This window comes from Balaenoptera borealis (assembly GCF_965194805.1).
Source record: "Balaenoptera borealis genome assembly, chromosome: 19".
In the NCBI taxonomy this organism is placed as follows: domain Eukaryota; kingdom Metazoa; phylum Chordata; class Mammalia; order Artiodactyla; family Balaenopteridae; genus Balaenoptera; species Balaenoptera borealis.
The window spans coordinates 57,495,100-57,521,881 of record NC_138878.1 but is presented as its reverse complement, the minus strand read 5'-3'; the positions used below and the strand labels follow the sequence as shown (position 1 = coordinate 57,521,881).

The following is a 26,782-nucleotide window of genomic DNA, read 5'->3' as shown; positions in this document are numbered from 1 at the left end:
TCCAGCTGTTGCAGGTCCATTCACCATTTTGTGTGTTGGAGTAAAAAAAAAGGGAGAAACGAGAGGGAGAGCCGGAGGGGGGCGGGGAGGGACCGGACCGGACCGAGCCGGGGCCACGGCCCCCCGCCCCGTAACCCCGCTGAGTCCGAGGTGAGGGGCGGGGCCAGGGTTGACACGGGAAGGGGGGATTTGGGGTGCTGGGGGCCGAGAGGGGACAGGTGGCAGGGACGGGGAGGGGGTACAGGGGAAAAGGGGTGAGTGGGGTGGTGGGAAGCGGGGACAGAGTGGAGGAAGTGGTGGGGAGGAGGAGTGACAGAAAAAGGGTGACAAGGAGGGGGTGGTGGGCAGAGAATGGGTAACAGGAATGGAGGGGTGACAGGACTAGATCAGGGTGACAGGGAGAGGGAGGGGACAGAGTTGGAGGGGGTGACAAGGAGAGGTGATGGGGAGAGAAGGTGACAGGTCCAGAGATGGCTGACATGAGAGTGACTGGGAGGAGGAGGTGATAGAGATAGATGAGGGTGACAAGGAGGGGGTGACTGAGGAGGGGGCCTAGGGCCTGTGAAGAGAGAGCTAGAGATAGAGATGGTGACAGGATGGGAGAGAGAGTGGCAGAGAAGCTGGTGCCAGGAGGCCTGTTGGGAGCAGAGGACATGAGACCCTGAAAAGCCTGGGCCAGCCTGGGCTTCAGGAGTTACTGCTCAGATTCTGAGGGAGGTGAGGGCCCACAGGGCCTTGGGTGGGAGTTATCCAAAGAGGTGTGGACAGGAAGAGAGTAGGCCCCAGGGGAAAGAAAGAGGCTTGGCTTCTGGTGTGAAGAGGCTGGGCCAGGCAGCAGGGTCCAGGGGTGCCAAGCAGTGTGGTTATAGGCCCTGGGTGGGGTATGCCCAGGATGGTGGCCCAGCAGGTCAGTGGGGAGAAGATGGTGGTGGCTGCCCAACTCCCGGGTACTTGGGTGCCTGCCCCAGTGTGAGAAGCCCCGGGCCCTCCAGCCTCTGCCTATGAGGACCCCAGGATTGGCTCAGAGAAGGGGCATCCTGGGACTGCAGGATCCTAAGGAGCAGCAGGCCCCAAGTGGGATAGGTCACTCTCCCATGAGGTCAGGGGTACCATGGGAGCCTGAAGACTGAGTCAGGGTGCCTCTGATTGTGTTTGGCTTATGGTCCTGGATCCCCCAACCCTCCCAGAGGCCCCTTTTTTGTCCTCTCAGGTTCTCTTAGTCACTTCAGAGTAAAGTTTTTTCCCTTCTCTTTTCTCAGGGCAGCTTGAAAGGGGGCGGGCAGTAATGACTGTTCAGGAAGTGGGTGAGGTTGGCCCGCTGGGCTTGTCCTGCTTTCTTTGACCTTCTCCCACTTACCCCCACCTGGAGTCCGAGGGCATATTTGGGGGCCAGGGGGGCCCAGTCGGCTCAGCCACCCTGTCAGAGCCAGCCCAGTCAGGGCGGGGATGCAAGCAGACCAGAAGGGGGGTGGCTGGGCTTTTGGGTATCATGCTGGGTGCTGTGGGGGGAGGGGCAGGCTCCCATCCAGTGGGACAGCGAAACCCTGCGGTGTAGCGCTGTGTCCCACTGTGTGATGACGTGTGTGTGTGCCGTGTGTGTGTGTGCCGTGTGTGTGTGTGCGCGCGCGCGCGTGTGCGCTTATGCACGGCCCTGTGGTAGCACTAGGTATGAGCTATTGCCCCAGACGTGCCCCTGCCTGTTCCCTGCCAGGATCTGGGGAGATGGCTATACCTGGCAGGCCTGGGGTGCAGAGCAGAGTGGGCAGCTGTCCCTTGGGACTCTTAGCTGCCCACTCCTTCCCACAATGCCTGGCCATGCCAGGCTGCCCGGGCAGGGGTGGGGGGTGGTGGAGAGAGGCTCACATCACAGCCCAGTCGCCTCCCTTTCTGTGACTGTGTGCCTGTGCGCGTGTGTGTGTGTGAGTGTGTGTGCTCTCTGGACAGTGACAGTGCGAGGATCATGTGACAGGCGGCACGCTGAAACCGTTAGGAGCACAGACTCTGGAGCCAGATTGCCTGGGTTCAGATCTTAGCTCTGCCATTTCCTAGCTGGATGAATTTGGACAAGTTGCTTGATCTCTCTGTGCCCCAGTTTCCTCGAGTGTAAATGGGACTGATAGTAGCATCTGCCTCTTAGGGCTGTTGTGAGGATGACATGGGTTAATAAAGGCAAGTTTAGCCCAGGGCTCGGCTCAAAGTGAGTGCTCCATAGACGTGAACCGTTAGTGCTTCTCACGTCCCCTTGGGGCAGTCAGGGTGTGTGCATGCACCTACTGTCCTCTGCAGAGGAAGCAGATTATGTGAGGGTCCCCAAGGAACCAGAGTGTATAGCTCAGGGGACATGAGTGCCAGTCTGTGTCTGGGTGCTGGCCAGGGGCCTACATGAGTTGAAGACAGCCAGGAAGGAGACCTTGGGGACCATGGAGTTGGGGCAGTGACCTCAGCAAGTAGGAAGTCTTGGGGGACAGTGGGTGTAGAGGTGTTCCTGAGTCGCTCCCAGTGAGCCTCGTCTGTCCTCTCACCCTGCAGGTGGACGAAAGATGAAACCAATGAAGAAGGCGTGCGCCGGCCTCCCAGGTTCTGGCAGCGGTGGCAAGTCCCCACCAGCCACCAGGGCCAAGGCCCTGAGGCGGCGAGGGGCTGGGGAGGGTGACAAGCCAGAGGAGGAAGATGACGAGGCGCAGCAGCAGCAGCCGGGGCCAGAAGAGGCTGAGGAGGGTGAGGAGGAGGAGGCCGAGCGGGGCACTGGGGCGGAAGGGCTACCCCCAGAGCTGCACCCTGACCACCCGGCCCCAGGCCCAGCCGAGGAACCCAAGGGGGAGGGCGAGGCAGGCCGCTGGGAGCCCTCACTCAGCCGAAAGACGGCCACGTTCAAGTCACGAGCGCCCAAGAAGAAGTATGTGGAGGAGCATGGGGCTGGCAGTGGCAGCAGTGGGGCGGCTGGTGCCCCTGAAGAGCGGGCACGGACCCCCGAGGAGGCGGGCACCCCGGGGGTGCCTCCGCAGCCACCCACCTCTGCCCGCTCCTCCTCCACCGACACAGCCAGCGAGCACTCGGCTGACCTGGAAGATGAGCCGGCCGAAGCTGGTGGTTTAGGCCCCTGGCCCCCTGGCAGCACCAGCGGTGGCTATGACCTGCGGCAGCTGCGCTCCCAGCGGGTGCTGGCTCGGCGTGGGGACGGTCTCTTCCTGCCAGCTGTGGTGCGCCAGGTGCGCCGAAGCCAGGACCTGGGTGTGCAGTTCCCTGGGGACCGGGCCCTGACTTTCTACGAGGGGGCACCTGGCAGTGGTGTGGATGTGGTTTTGGATGCCACGCCACCGCCGGCTGCGCTGGTGGTGGGCACAGCGGTCTGTACCTGTGTGGAGCCCGGTGTGGCTGCCTACCGTGCGGGGGTGGTGGTGGAGGTGGCCGCCAAGCCGGCTGCCTACAAGGTCCGCTTCAGCCCTGGCCCCAGCTCCCAGCCGGGCCCGGCGGCCACCCCGCCGCAGCCGCCACAGCGTGAGCTCGAGGACGCGGTGTGGGTGGCCCGCTCCAGCCTGCGCCTGCTGCGGCCCCCCTGGGAGCCCGAAGCCCTGCCGAGGAAGCCCCCGGCGGGTCCTGAGGAGGAGCAGGCCGAGCCGGGGGCCGCCCTTCCCCCCTGCCCTGCTGCCCTGGACCTCAAGCAGCCCGAGGATGCCGAGGTCTCCAAGATCAGCTTTGGTGGCCACCTGGGGGCTTGCGAGGAGGGTGAGGAGAAGCACCCGCCAGCCCTGGGCACCCCGGCCTTGCTCCCACTGCCCCCGCCCCAGCTCCTGTCACCGCCACCCAAGTCCCCAGCCTTCGCCGGCCCAGGCCGCCCTGGTGAGCAGCCGTCGCCCTGCCAGGAGGGGAGCCAGGGTGGCAGCCGCAGCAGCAGCGTGGCCTCCCTGGAGAAGGGGGCTGCACCGGCTGCCCGGGCCCGCACGCCACTGACAGCAGCCCAGCAGAAATACAAGAAGGGCGACGTGGTCTGCACACCCAATGGAATTCGAAAGAAATTCAACGGCAAGCAGTGGCGACGGCTGTGCTCGAGAGATGGCTGCATGAAGGAGTCCCAGCGGCGGGGCTACTGCTCCCGCCACCTGTCCATGCGAACCAAGGAGATGGAGGGCCTGGCGGACAGTGGCCCAGGTGGGGCTGGGCGGCCAGCTGGGGTGGCGGCCCGTGAGGGCAGCACCGAGTTCGACTGGGGTGACGAGACGTCTCGGGACAGTGAGGCCAGCAGCGTGGCAGCCCGGGGAGACTCACGCCCACGCCTGGTGGCCCCCGCGGACCTGTCACGCTTTGAGTTCGATGAGTGTGAAGCGGCTGTGATGCTGGTGTCACTGGGCAGCTCTCGCTCGGGCACACCCTCCTTCTCCCCCGTCTCTACGCAGTCACCTTTCTCGCCAGCCCCGTCACCCTCACCCTCACCACTCTTCGGCTTCCGCCCTGCCAACTTCAGCCCCATCAACGCTTCGCCAGTCATCCAACGCACTGCTGTTCGCAGTCGCCACCTCAGCGCCAGCACCCCTAAGGCAGGCGTGCTGACGCCACCAGACCTGGGCCCTCACCCACCCCCGCCTGCCCCCCGAGAGCGCCATTCCTCTGGCATCCTACCCACCTTCCAGACCAACCTGACCTTTACTGTGCCCATCAGCCCTGGGCGACGGAAGACAGAGCTGCTGCCCCACCCAGGGGCGTTGGGGGCCCCTGGTGCCGCGGGCGGAGGAGCCGCCCCAGACTTCCCCAAGAGCGACAGCTTAGACTCTGGTGTGGATTCGGTGTCCCACACACCTACCCCCTCCACACCGGCTGGCTTCCGTGCCGTGTCGCCCGCCGTGCCCTTCTCCCGCTCCCGCCAGCCCTCGCCGTTGCTGCTGTTGCCTCCACCTGCCGGCCTCACCTCGGATCCTGGGCCTTCCGTGCGCAGGGTGCCTGCCGTGCAGCGGGACTCACCTGTCATCGTCCGCAACCCCGACGTGCCGCTGCCCTCCAAATTCCCTGGGGAGGTGGGCGCTGGCAGTGAGGCACGGGCCGGGGGGCCTGGGCGGGGCTGCCGAGAGACTCCGGTGCCGCCCGGGATGGCCAGTGGGAAGCCTGGCCTGCCCCCACCTCTGCCGGCCCCTGTGCCCATCACTGTGCCTCCAGCTGCGCCGACGGCTGTGGCCCAGCCGATGCCCACCTTTGGCCTGGCTTCCTCGCCCTTCCAGCCGGTGGCCTTCCACCCCTCACCTGCTGCCCTGTTGCCCGTCCTGGTGCCCAGCAGCTACACCAGCCATCCTGCCCCCAAAAAGGAAGTCATCATGGGCCGGCCTGGGACAGGTAAGAGGTTCGGGTGGATGGGCTGGGCGAGGGCTCATTTTGCACAGGGCCCCTTGCTAACTGGCTCTCAAGAGAGGTGAGCTCCCCACCTTGGGTGGGATTCAAGTGGAGGCTGGCCTCCTTTCTGCACAGATGTTCCGGTGGGAGTTCACCTGTCAGGCAAGGGCGTGGAGTTTTTCTTTTTTTTTTTTTCCGGCTGCACTGTGTGGCAAGCAGGATCTTAGTTCCCCGACCAGGGATCGAACCCGTGTCCTCTACAGTGGAAGCGCGGATTCTTAACCACTGGACCGCCAGGGAAGTCCCCAGGCGTGGACTTTGAAGGCTCAGTGCAGTGTTTCCAGAAGCCTCCTGTTGGGAATGTACTCTGAAGGGGTCCATCAGTCAGCAAACCTTTCCTGAGTGCAGGCTCAAAGCCAGACCCCCACAGAGCTGATGGGGTAACAGAGATGATAATCATGATGACAGCTCGCACGTCTGGAGGACTGGCAGGGGTATCACCGTGACAAGCACTGCAAGTGGGTTATCGCACCTAATCCTCACACCCACCCCTTAACGTAGCACTCACAACATTCTGAACTCTGCTATGATTATGCTCATTTAGAGGAAACTGGGAATTTCCTGGTGGTCCGGTGGTTGGGACTCCGTACTTCCACTGCAGGGATCCGGGTTCGATCCCCAGTCGGGGAACTAAGATCCCACAAGCCGCGCAGTGCAGCCAAAAAAAAAAAAAAAAATTAGAGGAAACTGAGGCCAGGTTAGTAACTTGCCCAGGGTCACATGGCTAGTAAATCCTAGAGCCAGCCTTCAAACCCAGGCAGGTTGGCTCGTGACCAACCTGCCTGGGTTACTGATGGGAAGACTGAGGCTCCAACAGGTCCTTCGGCCAGGTAGTGGCAGGACCAGGACTGGAGCCCTCATCGTCACCGCTGCACCTGGGAAATAGCACAGGTGTGGTCAGTGCCATGGCGGGGAGCTGGGCGTGTGCTGGGCATGCGCTTCCAGATGTGAACCTAGTCTGGCTGCCCTCAGGAAAGGGCGTGTAAGCCGAGAGTTGAAGGATGAGTTGGAACCAGCAGCTGTGGGACAGGAGAACCTCCTAGGAGGCCGTTGGGAAGGCTCCGAGGCCAGAAGGAGCACAGCTGAGGACAGCCAGAGTGGCTAGAGGGCTAAGGCCAGCGGTGGGGGGAGAGGCATTTCTGAGATGGTGCTGGAGAGCCAGCTGGCCTGGGCCTTGTCAGAGCAACTTTCATGGAGGGTGACAGACCCATCACCAGCCCCTTCCCTAGCATTTTTTTCTTATTTACTTACGAATTCACTGTTGACTGAGGCCCCCTCTCTGTGTTTGGCCCTATGCTGGCTGATGCTAAGGACACAGCCCTGTCCTCACAGGGCTCATGGTCCCTGGAGCAGACAGACCTGTCCCCAGATAGTAGCTGTCCAGAGTGGTCAGGGCTGGGATGGAGGAAGCCCAGGAGGCCATGTGAAGTCAGGGAGGACTTCTTGGAGAAGGGGCCAGTGAGACCTGCAGGGTCTAAAGTGAGACCTGCAGGGTCTAAAGTGAGACCTGCAGAGTCTAAAGTGAGACCTGAAGGGTGTGCAGAAGGGAGCCTGGCACGGCCGGCAGGAGGACCTTCAGGCAGAGGGAAGAGTGTGCAAAGGCCTTGAGGCAAAAGCAAGAATTTGAAGGAAGTTGAATCTGCAAAGTCAGGGGCTCTAGACAGTGGGTGAGTGTTGGGATGTGTGGCTGTGTTGGTGAGCAGTACAACAAGGGGCAGATCCTAGAGGGTCCTTCTAAGACTTGGGCACTTTATCCTGAGGGCACTAGGGAGCCATGCAAGGTTTTGAGCCAACCCAACCACGGCTGTACCATGAAGGGTGAGTTCCAGCCCCTGAGACCAGAGGCAGGGAGACCAGGGAGGAAGGAGTCTGGGCTGTGGATCTGGGTAGGAGCCGCTGTGTCTTGGTCTGGTGCAAAGACCAATATAGGAAGGGGCCCAGACCCTGCCCTCACTGAGCTCCAGCCCAGACCCGGGCAGAGGGACACAAAGGCTACGCTTGCCCCTCATGCTCATATACTGAGGTTGTGAGCTGTGTTTTTTGCCCCACCCCCAACATTTTTTACATTTGTTATCGTAGTTGATATGAGCAAAATTCCACAAAGTGGGCACAGCGGGGATTCCTATCCTTAGGCAGATGAAGAAACTGAAGCAGAAGGACTCCTACCATCCCCCTCAGCCCCCACCCCCGCATGCCTACAGCCCCCGACATTGCCCTCATACATAGCATCGGTCAGTCATGACCCTCACTGCTGCTGTGTGGGGAGGGATGGCACGATGCAGGTGACCTGAGACCTACCAGGGTGGTCCGGCGGGGGTGGGGGTGGGGGTTCCTGCCACCATTTTCCAGATGCGGAAAATGAGGCCCTGACAGAAAAAGAGTCCTGATTAAGGTCACCCAGCCAGGGAGGGGCAGGACTGGGCCTTGAACCAGGTCTCTTGATCTCTAGATCACAGGAGTCTTCCTAGTAGAAGTAACAGTAATAATAATTTATTGAGTACCACCCATGCATGTGCTTGGCACACTGCTCAGTAAGCGCTGACTGAGCCTTTACTCACTGAATCCTCACAACAACCCAGGAGATCAGCACGATTATTAGTTCCAGTAGACAGAGGAGGAAACTGTAGCCCGAGAGGCAAAGTGACTTGCCCAAGGTCACCCAGCTAGGAAGAGGGAGAGCCAGAGTGTGAATCCAGGCTGTCTGGCTCCAGAGCCCAGGCTCTTAAGCACTCTCAATTAGAATAATGAAAACAATAATAGTAGCCCACTTTACCGAGCATTTACCATGTGCCCAGCCTCAAGCGTGGGGCCATCTCATCGAAACCTCCTGATACTATGAAACAGGGATTACCAGCCCTGTTGTCAGGGGGAGGGGGGGAACTGCGGTTCAGGGAGGGGAGGCCCCTTGCTGGAAGCCACCTGGTCGTCAGAACTTGTCCAGTGCCTGTCCTGGCGGTTCTGAGCAGCGCCTCCCTGACTACACCCATGCTGAGGTATCCAGGCTGCCCTCAGGTTCCCAGCCAGCAGGCCCTTTTGTTCTTCTCTCAGAGGCCTCCCTAAACCCTTGGGAGGTAGGCACCTTGGGGCCTTCTCCCTCTGAGGCCCAGATAGGGCAGACTGTGCCCAGTGGAAGAGTGAGGCTGTAGTCCTGGCCCCTTCTGCCCGCCCATGCCAGGGCCTGACCCTCAGTCAGGACAGCAGGTGTGAGGGGGTGGCCCGGGGCAGCCTGCCTGCTTCTGCCCCCCGCCAGGCATTTGCTTCCGCTGGGGGACTTGCCGGAGCAGGCGGGCCTGCATTCTCTACATTCTATGCATGGCCGGGCCAGCCAGCTGCCATTGCCACCTCCCTCTGACTCTTCCCGCCTGCTCCCCAGGAGAGGAAGCCGCCCCAGGGCCTGCAGCCCTGACCCAGGAGGCCAGATGTCTCAGCCCTGTTTCTGGCATGGCCTGCCTTCCAGCTCCCAGCTCCCGCCTGGTTTCCCCATATTCACAGGCAGTGCCCCTTCTCCTGGGCCTGTCTGCCCATCTGCCTGTTTGAGCCACTGTATGTCTGTCTCTCTCGGGTTCCTATGTCTGTCTCTTGTCTAGGTCTCTGTTTCTGGCCCCGAGTCTCTCTCTCTCTGGACTTCTGTCTGACTTTCTCTGAGTCTGGCTCGCTATGCCTTTCCAGGTTTGTACCTCCTTAGACATCAGTTCTGGTCTGAGGCTTCATTCCACCTTCTTTCTGTTTTGATTCCCCCATCTTGGAATCCTGTCTCTGGTCCAGCCTTGGCCTCTCCTCTGGCCCTCCTTCTCCCATTCTTTAGACAGACATGTTTCCCCCATCCTAGCCCCCACCCACACTCTGTGCACATCAGGTACTCTGTTCCTTTAAGTCAGTGGGTAGTTGCTAAGCACCAGATCTCCTGCTCCTTGGGGAACAGGTGGGAGAATGGGGAGTGTTGGGAGAATGTCTAGGCCTGGGAGCCCCCGCTTGTCCCTTGACAAATTATATGCCCACTAATGTCCCTGAAACCTGCTGAGAGGTGTTGGGAGCCATCCTGCAGACCCATCACACCCAAGCACCTGTTCCCAAGACAGGCAGGAAGGCGGGGGCTTTTTGGGCCAAGCTAGGAGATCCGGCTGTGGGGGAGAAGCAGGAAAGCAGCTCCTGTGCCCACCCACCTGCTCGAGGGCATGACCCAGATCACCCTTACCACCACCACCCCCATCGCCTTTCAGGAGACACTTTGGTGCCAGCTCCATTTAATTGAGTCCCACGTGTAGTCCACCCCAACCAGTAGGACCTCAGAGACCAGGCAACATCCACCAACTATGCTTGGGTGTGTCGGGAAAATGAGGCCCAAAGAGGAGCCAAGAGTGTCCTGACTCCCCATATCCAGATCCAGATTCTGCTCACCAGAATTTGTTTTGTCTCAAATAGTGAACCCCTTCTCTCTCACCGGAAGTCACTCCTCATCCCTCTACCAGGTCCAGGCTGAGCAGCCCTGGGATAAGTGGGTGGGGGAGGCAGATGTGGATGCAGGCACCGGCAAGGATGAGCAGAGGGAGATACAGAGCCTGGGGAGGCCAGAGGAGAGAGAAAACTCTGGCTTAATGCGAGGCGATGAGGAAGGTTCAGGTAGGCTTCTCGCTGGAGGTGACATTGGAGCTGAAGCAGGAATGAGGATTTCAGGGTAGTGAAAGAAAGGGAAGGGCCATCCAGGCTTAGGCAGCCACAGGAGCAAAGGCCAGGAGGGGTGAAAGTGCATGACCTCTGAGTGGCCAGTTGAGGCTGGAGCTGACACGAGCCTAGTCTTGGCAGAAGGGTGCCAAGGACAGGTCCAGCCAGGCCATGCTTGAATGTCAGCCTGTGAAGAGCCGAGAAAGGGTTTAGAGCAGAGGGAAAGGGTTGGATCAGGGTGTCAAAGATCCCTGGAAAGGAAGGAGACCTAGACTGGGAAGAAGAGGATGATTTGCGGGAGAGAGAAGAGGCTTTTTTGAGGTAGCAGGAGTGAGTCTTGGAAGAGCCCCCGGCGCCAGGCACTGCAAGGGGTCAGGCTGCCTCCTGCTGGCGGCGGGTGGCGGGGCTGCTGGCGCGCGCATGCGCAGCGGCGGGGTGGTGTGTGTGGCCCGCAGCCCCCGGCGCCCGGGCATTAATGGCTCCATTAGTGGCCGAGAGGGAGGCGCATTAGCGGCGACGACGGCGTCTGGCTCCCATTACCACCGGCGGCAGCGGCTGCACCGCAGGCGGCTGGACCCTAGCCTGCCGCGCCGCCGCCTCCGCCCGCACACCGTCCCCTGCCTGTTCCCGCTCCGCTTGGGGGCCTGGGACTGGGAACCCCCGTCTCCCCATTTCGGTGGAAAAGCTGATTTGTGAAGCCAGGCAGACCTGGGCTCGAATCTTGACCGTGCCACCTCCTGACTGCGAGATCCTACGCCCTTCTGAGCCTGTTTTTTGCGAAGCAGCCCGGGAAACGGTGCATCGGGGGCTTTGTGGATCCAGACGGGCACCCAGTCAGGGCCGCGCCCATTCCCGCGCCCCAGGGGGTAGGCCCGGGGCGTCGGGCCTCCGGCCTTCCCATTGGCCGCTGTCGCGCCCGCCGACGCCGATTGGCCGAGACTTGCTACCCTGGCCCCTGCGTCATTAACCCTTGCGCGGCCGCGTCCTCGGGCTGGGTGGGGGGACCCCACCCCCCCGCAGCAGACAGTTCGGGTGCCAGCTGACCCGCGCACCGCCGCTGCCCGCGTGGGTGTCAGCCCGGCCGGGTGCCCGCCCGCCCTCCCAGCACAAAGCGGCTTTGTGGGGCCCGCCGGGGGCTGGCTGGGGGCCAGGCGGCGAGTGGAAAATCTCGTGAGCTCGGGGCTGGGGAGGAGAGCGCAGGGCGGCGCCCCCTCCTCCGCCCAGGCAGTGGCCCCTCCCTCAGCCCGCGCGGACCAGCCCTCGCAGCCCCGGCGCCTGTACACTCCCGCTCAACCCCCTCTTCTACCCCCAAATCCACATCCCGCCCATCTTCCAATCCCTGGGGAGCCTCCCCCGCACCTCGCTTGCCTCTCTTTCCCTTCTGGTCCCCCTGCCTACCCCAGCCCCACTCACTGACTCACCCTGGCGCTATTTTTAGGCCCCCATCCCTCCCGAGCAGCACCAGTCCAATCCTGGGCTCGTTCCCCAGGCAACCCTGGCCGTCTCCGACGCCGCCCGGGGTGGGGGGGTGGGTGGGTGGGTGTGTATGTGGGGAGCGGGTGAGGGGAGCTGGGGACACTGGGGTGGTGAGCCGAGGCGGGGACCCGGGCCTGGAGAGCAGGGTGGGGAGCCGCAGGCGGCAGGGCGCGGTGCCTCTCGGGCTCAGTAAACGGGGGCCCGTGAGTTGAGAGCATGTCTGCCTGTCCCTCAGCCTGTCAGCATCCCTGGCTGTGCGCCCCAGGCCTTTGGGCAGGCCTCAGCCTGTGCCACCCTGGGTGGCACTTGCTTTCTCCATCTGGGCTCCCTGTCCCCAGGCTGGGGTGGGGTGGGGCTGTGCGGGCTGTTTGGGGCCAAACCTTTTGTGGAGTTGGCTATGGGGTAGTGCAGGGGGTGGTTGCACCGTAGTTCTGCCTAGTACCTGCTTTGAGTGAAGGATGGCGATGCACCCCCCTCTCTGATGGGGCTGGGGCCCTGGTTTGGGGGAACTCCCTCAGACTTTTCCAACTAGGGAGGCCCCAGTTAGGGTTGGGGATGGCTAGAGAGATGGAGCTGTCTGGGGACAGGACCTGCTCCCTCTTCTCCACTCCTAATCACCCCCACTCAGGGTTCCTCCATTCCAAACAATGGAAGCTAAGTATAGGGCTGGCCCAGCGCCCAGGGCAGGGGGGCCCTTCCCGCCCGGATTCCGGCCCCTCCCTGCTAGGCTGGGCCCCCACTTGGCTGTACCCTACCCTGTAAGGGGCCTCTTCCCATCCCTCCTATGTGGGCACTGTCTTCTACCAGATGTGCAACCCTCCCAGATGTATGGGGCCCTCTTTCCCTACTGTGCCAGGCTTAGCTCTTTTTCTCACCCAACAGAACTGGGGGAGCTGGCAGTAGGGTTCCTCTGAGCTCAGTCCCTGGGCTTCATTGCAGTTGGGAAGGGGTTAACTTGCCAGTAGGTGACTCACCGGTGGGGAGAGGAGGGGGCAGCGGTAGGGAGATAGAGCAGGCCACATTGATTTCAGCCTTGATTTCTGCTTCACTTTGCAGTCCCTGGGGCAGTGAGGTAATGGAGGGTCTGAGTCTGGGGCTGCATAGGGAGGAGGGGGCAGTCACCTAATAGTCCCTCTGTTGGTCTCTCCAGGCCCACAGCCAAGTGTCTGGCCCTGTAGTCTGACCTGGAGGTCAGAGGGCTACAGACCTCCCCTTCCCCTCTGGGCCCAGGTTACCCGGTTTTTGCCCCCTCTCCATGCCTTCATCTCTGTCTGTAGCTGCAGAAGGCTGGGAAAAGGGTTTGTCTGTGCCCATCACTGATCCCACATGTGTGGGAGCCCAGTCTTGGTGCATCTGAGCCTGTGCAATCTTTACCTGCCCAGGTATGACCCCACGCCTCTGCCTTTACTGGATGTGGCCTCAGGGCCCTTCTTGGGTGATCCAAGGCCTCTGCCTCTCTGCCTGGTGGGCCCCAGACCTTGCCTGTGTCTCGGTGTGTACCCTCTGACCTTTCTATAGTTCACCAGTCTCTCCGATACCATTGTCTGAACATATTCCCAGGCCTCTGTTGGGAGTCTCTGCCTGTGTCCACCCTGAGGTGAAATTTTCAGTAGTGGAAAGAGCACTTGAGTTGGAGTGCTGGGCTGTTACGTCCTGGCTGCATGATCTTGCACAATTTATTCAATTTCTCTGAGCCTCATTTTCTCATCTGAACAATAGGCATAATAAAGTGTACTTCCCTAGTGGCTGTGAGGATTCAATGCACAGGGTTATACATACAAGCTCCCAGCATGTAGCAGCCCCAGTGTTAGTTTCCTTTCTTCCTCTTGGCCGTCTTTTGGAAAGGGTGGCTCCCAGGCCAGAGTGGTGGCCCCCTGCCTTCCACTGTGAGGTAGAGGGTCCCAGGTGGCTGCTAAGTGTCAGGCAGGGTAGCTGAATCAATGGGAATGGCCATGGCACTTTGTATACCTGATGAGCCAGGGTACTGAAGTAGTTAGTGCTCACCAGGGTAAGTTTACATAGTGTTTGGGGTCAGTATGATGGCATTTGTGAGAGTTACCTGTGTTGGGGTTGGGGGGTGCCAGGAAGGCCATATGAGTGTGTGGTTGTGTTGGAGGGATGTAGGATGTGTGCTGTGGACAAGCAGTGGCTGTGATGAGGTGTATGAGATAATTCTGCCTGTTTGATATGTTGTGTGTTTGTATGAGTCACATGGGCTGGTGGATGTGTATGAGGATATGCTTTGATGAAGCACATATGACAGGGCATGTATGAAATGGGTGATGTGAAGAAGATGGGTGAGAACAAGTGTGTGTGATGTTGGGTGGGGAGTGATGGACGTTTAGTGTGGGAGGTAGTACATTTATGTGAGGTGTTCCGGGTGTGTGACTTCGTGTGTAAGACCGAGGGTACATGTGACCCTGGACTGTGTATGAGATAATGGGTGTGGTAGGAAAGTCTGTCTATGAGGAGTGTGTGTGTGTGTTTGTGACTGCTGTTGTGAGAGTTGGTGAGGGCTCAGGGGTGGCTCGCCCAATCCTACACGCAGTTTGTCTGCCCTGCGGGGCCGCGCGTGCCCAGGTGGGCGTGAGGGAGGTGGGCCGAGCCGCGCGTGAGCGTGTTCCTCGCGCGGACTGGACACACAAGCACCACCCACAGCCCCGGGCCTCTGCAGCGCGGCGCCCCGAACCGCCCCCCTGGCTCAGTGCCTTTACTGCAGTGCGCCCTCCCTGCCGCCCTCCTCCCACGGTCCCGCCCCGGGCCGGCTTGGGTCCAACCGGAGCCCGCCCCGCCCTGCCCTTATTTGCATATGACTGACGTTCCCCTGGGGCGGCCAATGGGGGCAGGCGCGGCGGGGCCTGACCCGCGCGCGGCGGCGGCAGCCAATGGGCTCGCGCGCGGTGGGCCGGGCTTGCGCGGAAGGCCGCGGGGGAAGCGGGGAAGGGGCGGGGGGAGGTGCGCGGGGGGAGGGGAGCGCGTAGTAGTGGCGGGGCGGGGAGGCGGCGGCGGTTCGGCGCGGGGCTCGCTCGGAGCGCACGGACGCACGCACGCTCGTCCGTCTGCCCGCCCGGGGCCGGAGGCCGACCCGGCGCTGAGCCGCGGGCCCCAGGCCCGGAAAGGCGGGGCGCGGCGCCGGCAACCGGGGCGCTCGGGGCCAGAGCCGTTACCCGCCAGAGCTGCGAGGGAGGGAGGGAGGGAGCCAGCGAACGGGGAAGGGAGGGGGCCGCCCCCGCGCACGCGCGCCGCGCCCCGCCCCACCTGCCCCGCCCGCCCGGCTCCGCGCGGGAGGAGGGAGAAGGAGGGGGCGGCGCCGATGGCCTGGGTGCCGCGCGCCCCGTGACGGCCCCCGCGCGCGCCGGGGGGCGGGGCGGGGCCGGCGCGCTCTGACCTCCCCCCGCCCCCCGGGCGGCGGGAGGCAGGTGGCGTTGTGCGCAGGCGCGCCCGGCTGAGACCCCCCGCGTGGGGCGGCCGGAGGGGGGGTGGTGGGGGGGGCATGCGGCGACGGCCTCCAGCTCCCCCCGGGCCCGAGCGGTGGCGGCCGAGGAGCCGGCGGCGGGCGGAACGGCGGCGGCCGCTGAGGAGGCGCGAGCCCCGGCCGGGCCACCCCGTGCCGGACCATGTACTCAGCCCACAGGCCCCTGGTGCCCGCGTCCGGCGCGGCCTCCCGTGGCCTCGGCATGTTCGGTCAGTAGCGCCTGGGCCCTGGGACTCCAGGGGTCAAGGTGTCGGGGTGCTGAGTGCGGAGTAATGGTGATGGGGTTATAGTAAGAGAACGGTGGAGGCAGAGTAGAGGGGAAAGTTACAGAGCTCGGCTGGGCTGAGTGGTTAGTGACGGCAGGTGGGAGTGTAGTGGAGGGATGGGAGTGCAGAGTGGGGAGTAGCTGAGGACAGCTGTGGTGTTTAGGTGTAGGGTGGAAAAGGTATGTTGTCATGGGAGGTGAGGAGGGGTGCAGAGTACCTGGCTTCAGAGCATGGATTAGAATAGGAGCAGCGTGAGACCTGCTGGTGCCAAGTGTGGAATAGAGGGAGAAGGGACTAGGGGCTGTGATTGAGTAGTGGGGCTAAGGACAGGTCTTGGGAAGGGAGTGAGGCACTGTTTGCTCAGAACAGAGTGACGTGTTGGTGGTTTGCTTTTCAGAGAGAGGAAGAGACCCAGGAACCTGGAGGGTAGTGCACTAGGGAGGAGTTCAGGAGGGACAGGACCAAAGGACTGTTCTACCATTGTATACTGGGCCCTTTCTTTCCCACCCAGCAGAAGATGAGGGGGCCTGATGGGAAAGATCCTTGTGAAGAGAGGGACAGGTCCAGGTCTCTGAAGGCTGTCATGGGTTTGGAGGGCCCAGCAGGCTTTTGGGGCTCCAGTGCCCCCGTGCTAGTGGATGGAATCTTCACAGTGTTTTGAGTCCTTTTCTAGTGTGGGCTTCTTTGTTCGTCTCCTGTTGCCTTGATGTCTACTTTTTTGTTTTGTCAGCACCTCACAGAATCAGGTCTTGAGGTCAGTGCCTCACATAGGGGCTCCCCTAGGCCAGCCTTCTGAAGGCATTGGCGGGGGGGGGGGGATCAGCCTAGGTCAGATTGATCTAGATCAGGGGGAGCCTGGAATGATGGGGACCAGGGCTAGGGCGTTTCCCTCTTCTCTTCTTGGTCTTCCCCTAGCAGGGGCCTCCTCTGCTGCTTCCACTTCCCCCAGGGAGCTGGCAGTGAGTAGGAAGCCCACTCCCAGCCTGGGCCAGCCCCAGAAGTCCAGCCAGGGGTGGGACTCAGCCATAAGGGGTGGGCTGGCTCCTCTACCACCCAGCTCCTGGAGCAGAAGGTTGGACCTCTAGGAGCAGCGCCCTGGTGAGGGAAGTACCTTCCTGTGCGTAGCCTTAAGGAAACACCTGGCCCCTTTGCCTTGCCTGGGCAGAGTCTCGTAATAATTCTCTCGTCTGTCCCATTGTCTGTGCCTTTTTGTCTGAAGAGTTTACCACACCCTCCCATCTTTTGGGGTAAGGGGGCTGGACACTACACTAGAGATAAGCTCAGGGGTATAGAGTGAGGGAGGCTGGGAGGTCTCTTCATGGGCAGTAGATTCTCTTTGAGGAGGAAGGAGATGCTGGAGTCACCTGTGCCCAGCCTGGGAAAGGCAGGTCTGGCTCCCTGGGGTCTGTGGTAGGGGGGAGGGAGGCAAGGAGAAAGGCCTGAGACCCCATGTCCTGTGAGTAGTGGGGAGGGGAGGGGAAGGTGGGGAGGAGAGGGGAGGGTGGGGAGACTGGGCCATCTGCCTCAGGAAAGGAAAAAGGGAGTATGAGGCCAAGGTGAGGGGCTGTGTCAGACGGCAACACGGTGATAGGAATTGACTGAGGGAGGGTCTGCAGCCTTGCTAAGGTCTAGGGGCCTTGAGAGAGTGAGTTGGCAAGCGAACATGGCCTGGTTGGCGACAGAAGCCAGTCGTTTCTCTGGCCTGGTCCCTGGTGGCAAGGCTGGTGGAGGTGGAGGTGGGGGTGGAAGTGGGGGAGGGAGTGGGGTGTGAGGACCGTTTCCCTGCTTCTGTTTTCTTTCTTAAAAATATAGAAATCTTTCAGGGAGGAGTTTTTCCTGAGTGATGTCGCATGCACGAGCCCAGGGGGCTCTGGGATTGAGGAAGGGGGTGTAAAGAAGGGGTGGAGCCACCTTGTCCATGGTGGAGAAGAGTTTGAGTTGGGGGTCAAGGCCAAGCTCTCCTGCCGCACAAGCTCAGCTGAGTCCTTCCCACAGTGTGGACGAACGTGGAACCTCGCTCTGTGGCCGTGTTCCCCTGGCATTCCTTAGTCCCCTTCCTGGCCCCCAGCCAGCCTGACCCCTCCGTGCAGCCAAGTGAGGCCCAGCAACCTGCTAGCCACCTAGTGGCCTCCAACCAGAGCAAAGGTGAGGGTTGGGAGGCTGTGGGAAGGCATGGGGATGGGGTCGAGATGGCCCAGGAGCTCTCTGATCTGCCTGCCGCTCTGTCCCCAGAACCTGCTGAGTCGGCGGCTGTTGCTCACGAGCAGCCACCAGGCGGGACGGGGAATGCTGACCCCGGGCGGCCCCCTGGAGCTACATGCCCTGAGAGCCCAGGGCCCGGACCCCCCCACACTCTGGGGGTGGTGGAACCTGGAAAGGGCCCCCTTCCCACCACGGAGGAGGAGGCCCCTGGTCCTCCAGGAGAGCCCAGGCTGGACAGTGAGACAGAGAGTGACCACGACGATGCGTGAGTGCCCTGAGGCTTGGGACTGGGGAGGAGGGTGGAGTGGCCAGAGACGTGGCTCTCACTGCCCTGCCGCTCCCGCCACAGCTTCCTCTCCATCATGTCTCCTGAGATCCAGTTGCCTCTGCCGCCTGGGAAACGCCGGACGCAGTCTCTCAGCGCCCTGCCCAAGGAACGAGACTCATCTTCAGAGAAGGATGGACGCAGCCCCAACAAGGTGCCTCATCTCCACCTGTCCCCAGCTCACCCTGTGGCCGCCCAAGCCCGTCTCCCCAGTCCTAACCTTCCTGCTCGGGCCTGTGTCTGCTGCAGAGGGAGAAGGACCATATCCGGCGGCCCATGAATGCCTTCATGATCTTCAGCAAGCGGCACCGGGCCCTGGTCCACCAGCGTCACCCCAACCAGGACAACCGGACCGTCAGTAAGATCCTGGGCGAGTGGTGGTACGCTCTGGGGCCCAAGGAGAAGCAGAAGTACCACGACCTGGCCTTCCAGGTAACTCCGCCTCCTTTTGGCTCCTCCGCTTCCTCTGGCAGGGTGGGTGAGTGAAGGGTCTCCCTGCCCTCTCCTGCCAGGTGAAAGAGGCCCACTTTAAGGCCCACCCAGACTGGAAGTGGTGCAACAAGGACCGGAAGAAGTCCAGCTCAGAGGCCAAGCCTACAAGCCTGGGGCTGGCAGGAGGGCACAAGGAACCAAGGGAGCGGAGCATGTCGGAGACAGGCACCGCCGCTGCCCCTGGAGGTTAGTGAGCCCTTTGGCTTTTCTGCCCTGACACCGACCTCCCCTTTGCTTGCTCACCCCCTTCCCCAGAAGCTCCTCTCAGCTTTATCTCTTTTATCTGAGGACCCTTATTCACAAAAGAACTGGTATTTATCTCTTGTGAGGGGGTCAGAGAGATCCAAATAGATTAGATTTCTGAACAGAAATCTTATTGTGAAGTGCCATTTGCTGAGCATTTACTATGTGACAGGCATCAAGGGCATAATCTCTAGTATTCAAAAGCAAACCTAATATTCCAGATGAAGAAACGGCTTAGAGAGACAAAAGCACTTGCTTGAAGTCACTAAAAAACTAGTAAGTAGCAAAGCTTGAATTTAAACCCCAGCTCATCTGGCTCTCAAGACCACAGTTGGAAGCCCCTCGTTGGCTGCTTCTACTGACTGAGGGTGTTTAGTGTGCCCGGCACCATTCTGAGGCGCTTCTCTGGAGTGATCCTGTGGGTTTGGGCCCATGACTCTGTGAGGGGGGAGACGTTCCTTTTTCTCCGAGATGAGGGAGTAGAGGCTCAGACAGTCCACTGGTTATTAGCTAGGCAACGCCACACGTACCTGTCTCCAGGCTTTCATGCTCTCAGAAAGGCTGCCTCCCAGGGAGCAGTGGGCTTGCTCCTCGCAGCCCAAGAGGGCAGGAACCAGGGGAAATGCTGGCCTGGTAGGTGGTATCTCTTTTCTGCCAGGTGGCCCAGGAAGTCCAACCTGCCTCTGCCTGGTATCTAGAAATATCTGTGGATGGCTTGGCCAGCCTGGGTACTGGGAGGAGGCTTCCTGACTGCGACACTTTTTTCTTTCCACCCTACAGTGTCCTCGGAGCTCCTGTCCGTCACAGCCCAGACGCTCTTGAGCTCGGACACCAAGGCTCCGGGGAGCAGCTCTTGTGGGGCAGAACGTCTGCACGCAGTCGGCGGACCTGCCTCAGCCCGGCCCCGAGCCTTCTCCCACAGCGGGGTCCACAGCCTGGATGGTGGGGAAGTAGACAGCCAGGCACTACAGGAACTGACTCAGGTCTGGAGTGCAGGCCATGGGGGTAGGGGCGATGTGCAGGGAGGGCTGCCCACGGTGACAGCACTGGCTGAACTCTCCCTGCACTTCCCCTGCAGATGGTGTCTGGCCCTGCATCCTACTCTGGCCCAAAGCCTTCCACCCAATATGGGGCTCCAGGCCCCTTTGCGGCCCCCGGTGAGGGAGGCACTCTGGCAGCCAGTGGGCGGCCCCCACTGCTGCCCACCCGGGCCTCCCGTTCCCAGCGTGCAGCCAGTGAGGACATGACCAGTGACGAGGAACGCATGGTCATCTGTGAGGAGGAAGGGGATGATGATGTCATTGGTAAGCAGTTGCAGGGCCCAGAATCCTGTCCAGGGAGCAGCTGGCTAAGGTTTGGAGGGTGGGTGAAGATTTGGTCCAGGCCCTTAGGCCCCTTCTTTTTCTTCCCTTCCACGTTCGTTTGTGATTGCGTTTGTGATTGCGGGCATGTTCAGTTCAGGCCCTACTGAGTAAGCCCAGCCCTACCCTCAAGAAACCCCAAGCCTGACAGGAAGCCGGGAGGACACGGGCATGGCCGGGCCAATGGACACAGTATTAGATGCTATTACCAGTGTGCTCTTAGGGTCTGCTGGCGGGCAGGTGGGCAGAGCATTCTTGGACAACACTTGGAACAACACTTGTTCCTGGTGAGGAACAGCATTCCTGGACAGCACTTAACTGCTAACTCGGAGCAGAGCCGAGGCCAGAGCCAGGCTCCACACTGTCCCTCCTGGCAGCCCTGCACCCAGCCCTTTACCAGCTCTGTTCCCTCTGCTCTCTCAGCTGACGATGGCTTCAGCACCACTGACATTGACCTCAAGTGCAAGGAGCGGGTGACCGACAGCGAGAGCGGAGACAGCTCTGGGGAGGACCCAGAGGGCAGCAAGGTGAGGGCTTGGGACTTGCTGCTGTCTGGTCTCATGCATCCTGGGAATGGGGGGGAATGTTACTTCTCTGTACCTTGACAGAGGGGGAGATTAAGGCGCAGAGAAGGTGAGCTACTTGCTCCATGGGGAACTGGGTCTCAGTCTGGATGAGTGGAGGCCTTCGGCTGGCCTGGTTGCCAGGCGGGACGGGGAGGTTGGGATGGGCGGGATGGGCAGGGTGTGGGTATCCAGGCTCCCCTGACATGCTCGTGTCTCCCTTCTCCTGCCACTCAGGGCTTTGGTCGGAAGGTGTTCTCGCCTGTGATCCGTTCCTCCTTTACTCACTGCCGTCCATCGCTGGACCCTGAGCCCCCAGGGCCCCCAGATCCACCTGCAGGCTTCGGCAAAGGCTACGGGCCCACCCCATCCTCCTCATCCTCGCCTGCCTCCTCCTCAGCCTCAGCAGCCACCTCCTTCCCGCTGGGCTCAGGGACCTTCAAGGCCCAGGAGTCAGGTCAGGGCAGCACAACAGGTCCCCTACGGCCCCCACCCCCTGGAACTGGGGGCCCAGCAACACCTAAGGCCACCCGGTTTCTCCCCACGGATCCTGCCACCTTCCGGCGCAAGAGACCTGAAAGCGTGGGGGGCCTGGAGCCACCAGGCCCCTCAGTCATTGCGGCACCTCCCAGCGGGGGAGGAAGTGTTCTGCAGACACTGGTCCTGCCCTCAAACAAGGAGGAACGGGAGGGCAGTGGAGCTCGCATGCCCTCGGCCCCAGCCCCATCGCTGGCCTATGGGGCCCCAGCAGCCCCCCTGTCCCGCCCGGCCGCCACCATGGTCACCAATGTGGTGCGGCCTGTCAGCAGCACTCCTGTGCCCATCGCCTCTAAGCCTTTCCCCACTTCTGGCCGGGCAGAAGCGTCTCCAAATGACACAGCCGGTGCCAGGACTGAGACAGTCGCTGGGTCCCGGGCACCTGGGGGCTCCCCACTGGGCGTCAGCTTAGTGTATTCGGACAAGAAGTCGGAGCAGCCACCTCAACAGCCCCACATCTGGTGGCTGGACCCCTACTGGGCACTGTGGGGAAGGCGCCTGCCACTGTCACCAACCTGCTGGTGGGCGCCCCGGGCTATGGGGCCCCAGCGCCCCCCGCTGTCCAGTTCATTGCCCAGGGGGGCCCTGGCAGTGGGACGGCTGCGGGCTCAGGAGCAGGTGCTGGGAGTGGGCCCAATGGGCCAATGCCCCTGGGCATCCTGCAGCCAGGTCCCCTGGGCAAGGCTGGGGGAATCACCCAGGTGCAGTACATTCTGCCCACGCTGCCCCAGCAACTTCAAGTGGCGCCTGCCCCAGCACCAGCCCCTGGGACCAAGGCAGCGGCTCCCAGCGGCCCTGCACCCACCACCAGCATCCGTTTCACCCTCCCGCCGGGCACCTCCACCAACGGCAAAGTCCTGGCTGCCACCGCACCCACTCCTGGCATCCCCATCCTGCAGTCCGTACCCTCCGCCCCGCCCCCCAAAGGTGAGGCCTGGGCTGCGCAGCACACGGAGAGGGACCACAGGCTTATTCAACTCCTTTGTAACCACCTGCTCCCTCGTCTCTCCACTTGCAGCCCAGTCAGTTTCTCCTGTGCAGGCCCCACCCCCGGGTGGCTCAGCCCAGCTGCTACCTGGGAAGGTACTAGTGCCCTTGGCCACCCCTAGCATGTCAGTGCGGGGAGGAGGGGCCGGCCAGCCGCTGCCCCTGGTGAGCCCACCCTTCTCAGTACCTGTGCAGAATGGTGCTCAGCCACCCAGCAAGGTAAGGGTACCTTGGTGGTGGCCCCGCCTGTTTCTTATTCTTCTCTTCCTGGGTGTTAGCCTCTGTGTCCCACGGTTTCTGTGTTTGCCTTTTGTTCAGTCTTTTCCTTTTCTCCCTTTTTGTCTTTTGGCCCCTGTCTTGCTCGACATCTGTTCGCTATCTTGATTCTGCTCTCCGTGTTTGTACCTTGTCCCTTCTCTGTGTTTCCTATCTCTCGCTGTCTTCTTTGTCTTTGTTTCTCCCTTCCCGTCCCCATCCCGATTTCTCTGTCCTGTGTCTCTGCTGAGGTCCAGCCTCCGAGGTCTTGGTCCTCCCCTGCCCCATTCTGGGTCCCCAGCTCACCTCAGCCTGTGGTGTCCTTGCCCACAGATCATCCAGCTGACTCCAGTGCCTGTGAGCACACCCAGCGGCCTGGTGCCGCCCCTCAGCCCGGCTACGCTCCCCGGACCCGCCTCTCAGCCTCAGAAGGTTCTGCTGCCCTCCTCCACCAGGTAATGGCAGTTGAGCCCTCATCTGGAGGTGAGTGCAGGGAAGGGGTTAGGTGGGGCCAGCTCACCTACACCTTCCTCTTTCCTCTCCCTGCGGCAGAATCACCTACGTGCAGTCAGCAGGCGGGCATGCGCTGCCCCTGGGCACCGGTCCTGCGTCCAGTCAGGCTGGAACAGTCACCTCGTACGGACCCACGAGCTCAGTAGCTCTAGGCTTCACCTCGCTGGGGCCCAGCGGCCCCGCCTTCGTGCAGCCCCTGCTTTCAGGTGAGGGGTGGCCTGGCAGGCAGCTGGGGACCAAGGGTGGGGCTGAGGCAGCTCCGGCCCTAACTCGGCCCCCTGCCTCTCCTCTGTCTCTCTCTCTCTGCAGGCCAAGCCCCATTGCTGGCTCCTGGCCAGGTGGGCGTGTCACCCGTGCCCAGCCCCCAGCTGCCTCCCACCTGCGCAGCCCCCAGTGGTCCCGTCATCACAGCGTTTTACCCTGGCAGCCCCGTACCCACCTCCTCAGCACCCCTGGCCCAGCCATCCCAGGCCCCCCCCGGCCTGGTCTACACCGTGGCCACCAACACCACCCCACCTGCTGCCACCATCCTGCCCAAGGGCCCACCGGCCCCCGCCACTGCCACCCCGGCCCCTACCAGCCCTTTCCCTAGTGCCACAGGTGGGTGTCGGGCCAACCGAGGGTGGGGTGAGTGGGGAGACCCAGGGGATGGGCTCCAGTCAGGCCTGGCTCAGCGAATACTCTCTTTACCAGCAGGCTCCATGACCTACAGTTTAGTGGCCCCCAAGGCCCAGCGGCCCACCCCCAAGGCCCCCCAGAAAGTGAAGGCGGCCATCGCCAGCATTCCCGTGGGCTCCTTTGAGGCAGGTGCCCCTGGGCGGCCAGGCCCTGCGCCCCGGCAGCCGTTGGAGCCTGGCCCAGCTCGTGAGCCCCCTGCATCCGAGTCAGAGCTTGAGGGACGGCCAACCACACCAGCCCCTCCACTGCCCCCAGAGACCTGGGCTCCCCCGGCCCGGAGCAGTCCCCCGCCGCCCCCACCTGCTGAGGAGCGGACCAGTGCCAAGGGCCCTGAGACCATGGTGAGTGCCCAGCAGGCCTGGGGGTTCCCTGCTGCTGGGCTCGGCCCCTCAGTCCCCTGCCTGCCCTTCTGTTCCACCCCTCTTCTGTCTCTGTCTGAACCCTTGTGGCTCCTCCTCTGTCCTCCTGCCTGTCTGTCTGCATGACTGGGTCTTCCCCGTGGCTCTGTGTCTTGGCCGTCAGCGTTCATCTTTTGTATTTCTGGGTCTTGCCCAGGTGAGTCTGAACCCAGTGTCCTCCATCTCCCTGCCATCCTCACCCCAGGCCAGCAAATTCCCCAGCTCATCTTCAGACTGGCGTGTCCCCGGGCTGGGCCTGGAGAGCCGAGGGGAGCCTCCCACCCCTCCCAGCCCGGCCCCAGCTCCGGCCCCAGCCCCTGGTAGCAGCGGCAGCAGCAGTGAGGGCAGCAGTGGGAGGGCAGCTGGGGACACCCCCGAGCGCAAGGAGGCGGCTAGTGCTGGCAAGAAGGTCAAGGTGCGGCCCCCGCCCCTGAAGAAGACCTTTGACTCTGTGGACAAGTGAGCATGGGCTGGGGGACTTGGAGTGTGTGGGTTGGTGGCAGAGGGGGCAGCTGCAGGCTGGGGCAGAGGAGGTGACCCTGCCCGCTCTCCAGCAGGGTCCTGTCAGAGGTGGACTTCGAAGAGCGCTTTGCTGAGCTGCCCGAGTTTCGGCCTGAGGAGGTCTTGCCCTCGCCCACCCTGCAGTCTCTGGCCACCTCACCCCGGGCCATCCTGGGCTCCTACCGCAAGAAGAGGAAGAACTCCACTGGTAGGCGAGCGTAAAGCACCCAGGGTAGGTGGGGGACAGACCGGGGCCATCTCCACTGAGCCTGCTTCCATTTGACCAGACCTGGATTCAGCCCCCGAGGACCCCACCTCGCCCAAGCGTAAGATGAGGAGACGCTCCAGTTGCAGCTCGGAGCCCAACACCCCCAAGAGTGCCAAGTGCGAGGGGGACATCTTCACTTTTGACCGTACAGGTGCCGGTGTGGTGGCAGGCAGAGCTACGGGGGTCCTTGGGCCTCCAAGAGGGGTGGGGGTCTCAGGAACGGGGTTAAAGATGGGAGAGGTGGGGTGGGTGTTGCTGAGAGGAGGGACAGCAGGTCAAGGGTGGGTTCTGATAGTCAACAGGCCCCTAAGTTGGTACGTGACCTTGGGTGGGTTCCGTCTCTAAACCCCGCTGTGAAATAGAATTCAGTGAGGGCGGAGTGGCCCCCCGGACAGTGGTGGAGGGCCAGGCTGCTGCGGAGGCTCGACTGTGCTCCCTGCGCTGCTCCCAGGTACAGAAGCTGAGGATGTGCTCGGGGAGCTGGAATATGAGAAGGTGCCATACTCGTCGCTGCGGCGCACCCTGGACCAGCGCCGGGCCCTCGTCATGCAGCTCTTCCAGGACCATGGCTTCTTCCCATCAGGTGAGCAGGTGTCGGAGTCTTGGGGGGCACTTGGAGGGGGCCTACCCACTCATCTCACCCTGCCCTCCCCACCACCCTTCTGTCCACAGCCCAGGCCACGGCAGCCTTCCAGGCCCGCTACGCAGACATCTTCCCCTCTAAGGTCTGTCTGCAGCTGAAGATCCGTGAGGTGCGCCAGAAGATCATGCAGGCGGCCACTCCCACGGAGCAGCCCCCGGGAGCCGAGGCCCCCCTCCCTGGACCGCCCCCCACTGTCACTGCTGCTGCCCCTGTCCCCACTCCCAGCCCTGCTGGGGGCCCTGACCCCACCTCACCTGGCTCGGACTCTGGCACAGCCCCGGCTGCCCCGCCATTGCCTCCGCCCCCAGAGCCGGGGCCCGGACAGCCTGGCTGGGAGGGGCCCCCCCAACCCTCACCACCCCCCTCTGGTCCCTCCACAGCTGCCACAGGCAGGTGAGGGGCTCCTGAGAAGACCCCAGACCCACAGTACTCCCCTCAGGACACGGACAGTATGTAGGTGGCAGGAATGGGGGGGCAGGATGGTTACCTCCTCCCCAGCGAAGCCATTGCGTCCTTTCCAGTTTGGGACGGAATGAGGCCTGCTCCTCTTGTCTATCCCCCTCCCCCCACAGCTCCCTCCCTGTGATGGGGGGCAGCTGAGGGGAAGCAGGGGGCACAGTCTCCCTCCACCGAGCCCCTGTACATAACCTGGAGTGTGTTACCTTCAGACCTTTTCACTTGTACTTTATGCAAAATGGCTCGTGTGAGGGCTGCAAGCTGGAGGGTAGTGTGGGCCTCGGGCCACAGGGAGGCGCCTGTGGAGTAGGGGGAGTTCATGTACCCCTTTTTTCCCCAGAGGGGCTGGACTCAGGTTAGTTTGGGGGTGGGGGCTCCTGCACTTTGCCACAGGCACGGGGAGGGTTCTCTCCCCACCCCCTCTGCCCTCCCAGCTTGGGTTGTACTTTCTAAGAAGGTGATTCCCCGACCCTGTCCCCATCCCCAGAACAAAACATGTTGATCATGTGCAATATTTCTTACTGTGCTGAGAAGCCGCAATGACCGAGATTAAAGCTGTTTAACACACCTGTGTGGCTGCCTGCTCGGAAGGGAGAAGGGATGTTGGTCGTACCAGTCCAACCCCCAGCTGGCCGTGGAGCTGGACTTCTCCCCCTAACCACCGTGAGGTGGGGGGTGCGATTCCAGGACCGTCCCTTCCCTACATCAGGGGGACGTGGTGGGCAGAGTCAAGATGCCTGTTCACCCGTCCAACACGCACGAGTTGGGGGAGGCCTGTGATGTGGTACTGCAGGAAGGGCAGTTCACCTCTGACGTTCCAGTTGAACGAGAGAGGTCTGAGCCAGGGGTGGCACTGGGTGGGGAGGCCAGTCAGCCTGAGTACCATGCTGTCTCCAGTGACCCCTGCTGCCCTTGTGGGCCTGAGCCAGCACTGCAGCCAGGCCAGAAGGAACCTCTCCTGGTTTACGCTTCTGTCACAGCCTGTGGACAGTGCTTCTCTGGAGAGAAAAATACCCATACGCTGTGTGGAGGGATGACTGCTAGGGGTGGGAAGGTCAGGAAGCTTCCACAGGAAGCCACACTTAAGCTAGGACCAGAGCAC

At 62.0% G+C, this 26,782-nt stretch overlaps 1 protein-coding gene across 1 annotated transcript; it reads left to right on the top strand.

Moving 5' to 3' along the window:
• On the top strand, positions 1 to 26,247 carry CIC (capicua transcriptional repressor). The gene is given in 22 exon segments (XM_082370095.1): positions 1 to 150; positions 2,530 to 5,322; positions 17,254 to 17,403; positions 17,491 to 17,725; positions 17,810 to 17,939; positions 18,035 to 18,217; positions 18,298 to 18,463; positions 19,301 to 19,503; positions 19,599 to 19,824; positions 20,305 to 20,408; positions 20,682 to 21,410; positions 21,416 to 21,908; positions 22,000 to 22,187; positions 22,557 to 22,678; positions 22,776 to 22,942; positions 23,046 to 23,336; positions 23,433 to 23,755; positions 23,970 to 24,271; positions 24,370 to 24,521; positions 24,601 to 24,732; positions 25,033 to 25,164; positions 25,254 to 26,247. Coding segments are annotated over 21 exon segments (7,578 nt in total). The 5' UTR covers positions 1 to 150; positions 2,530 to 2,540; the 3' UTR covers positions 25,622 to 26,247.
• Positions 26,248 to 26,782: the final 535 nt, after the last annotated feature.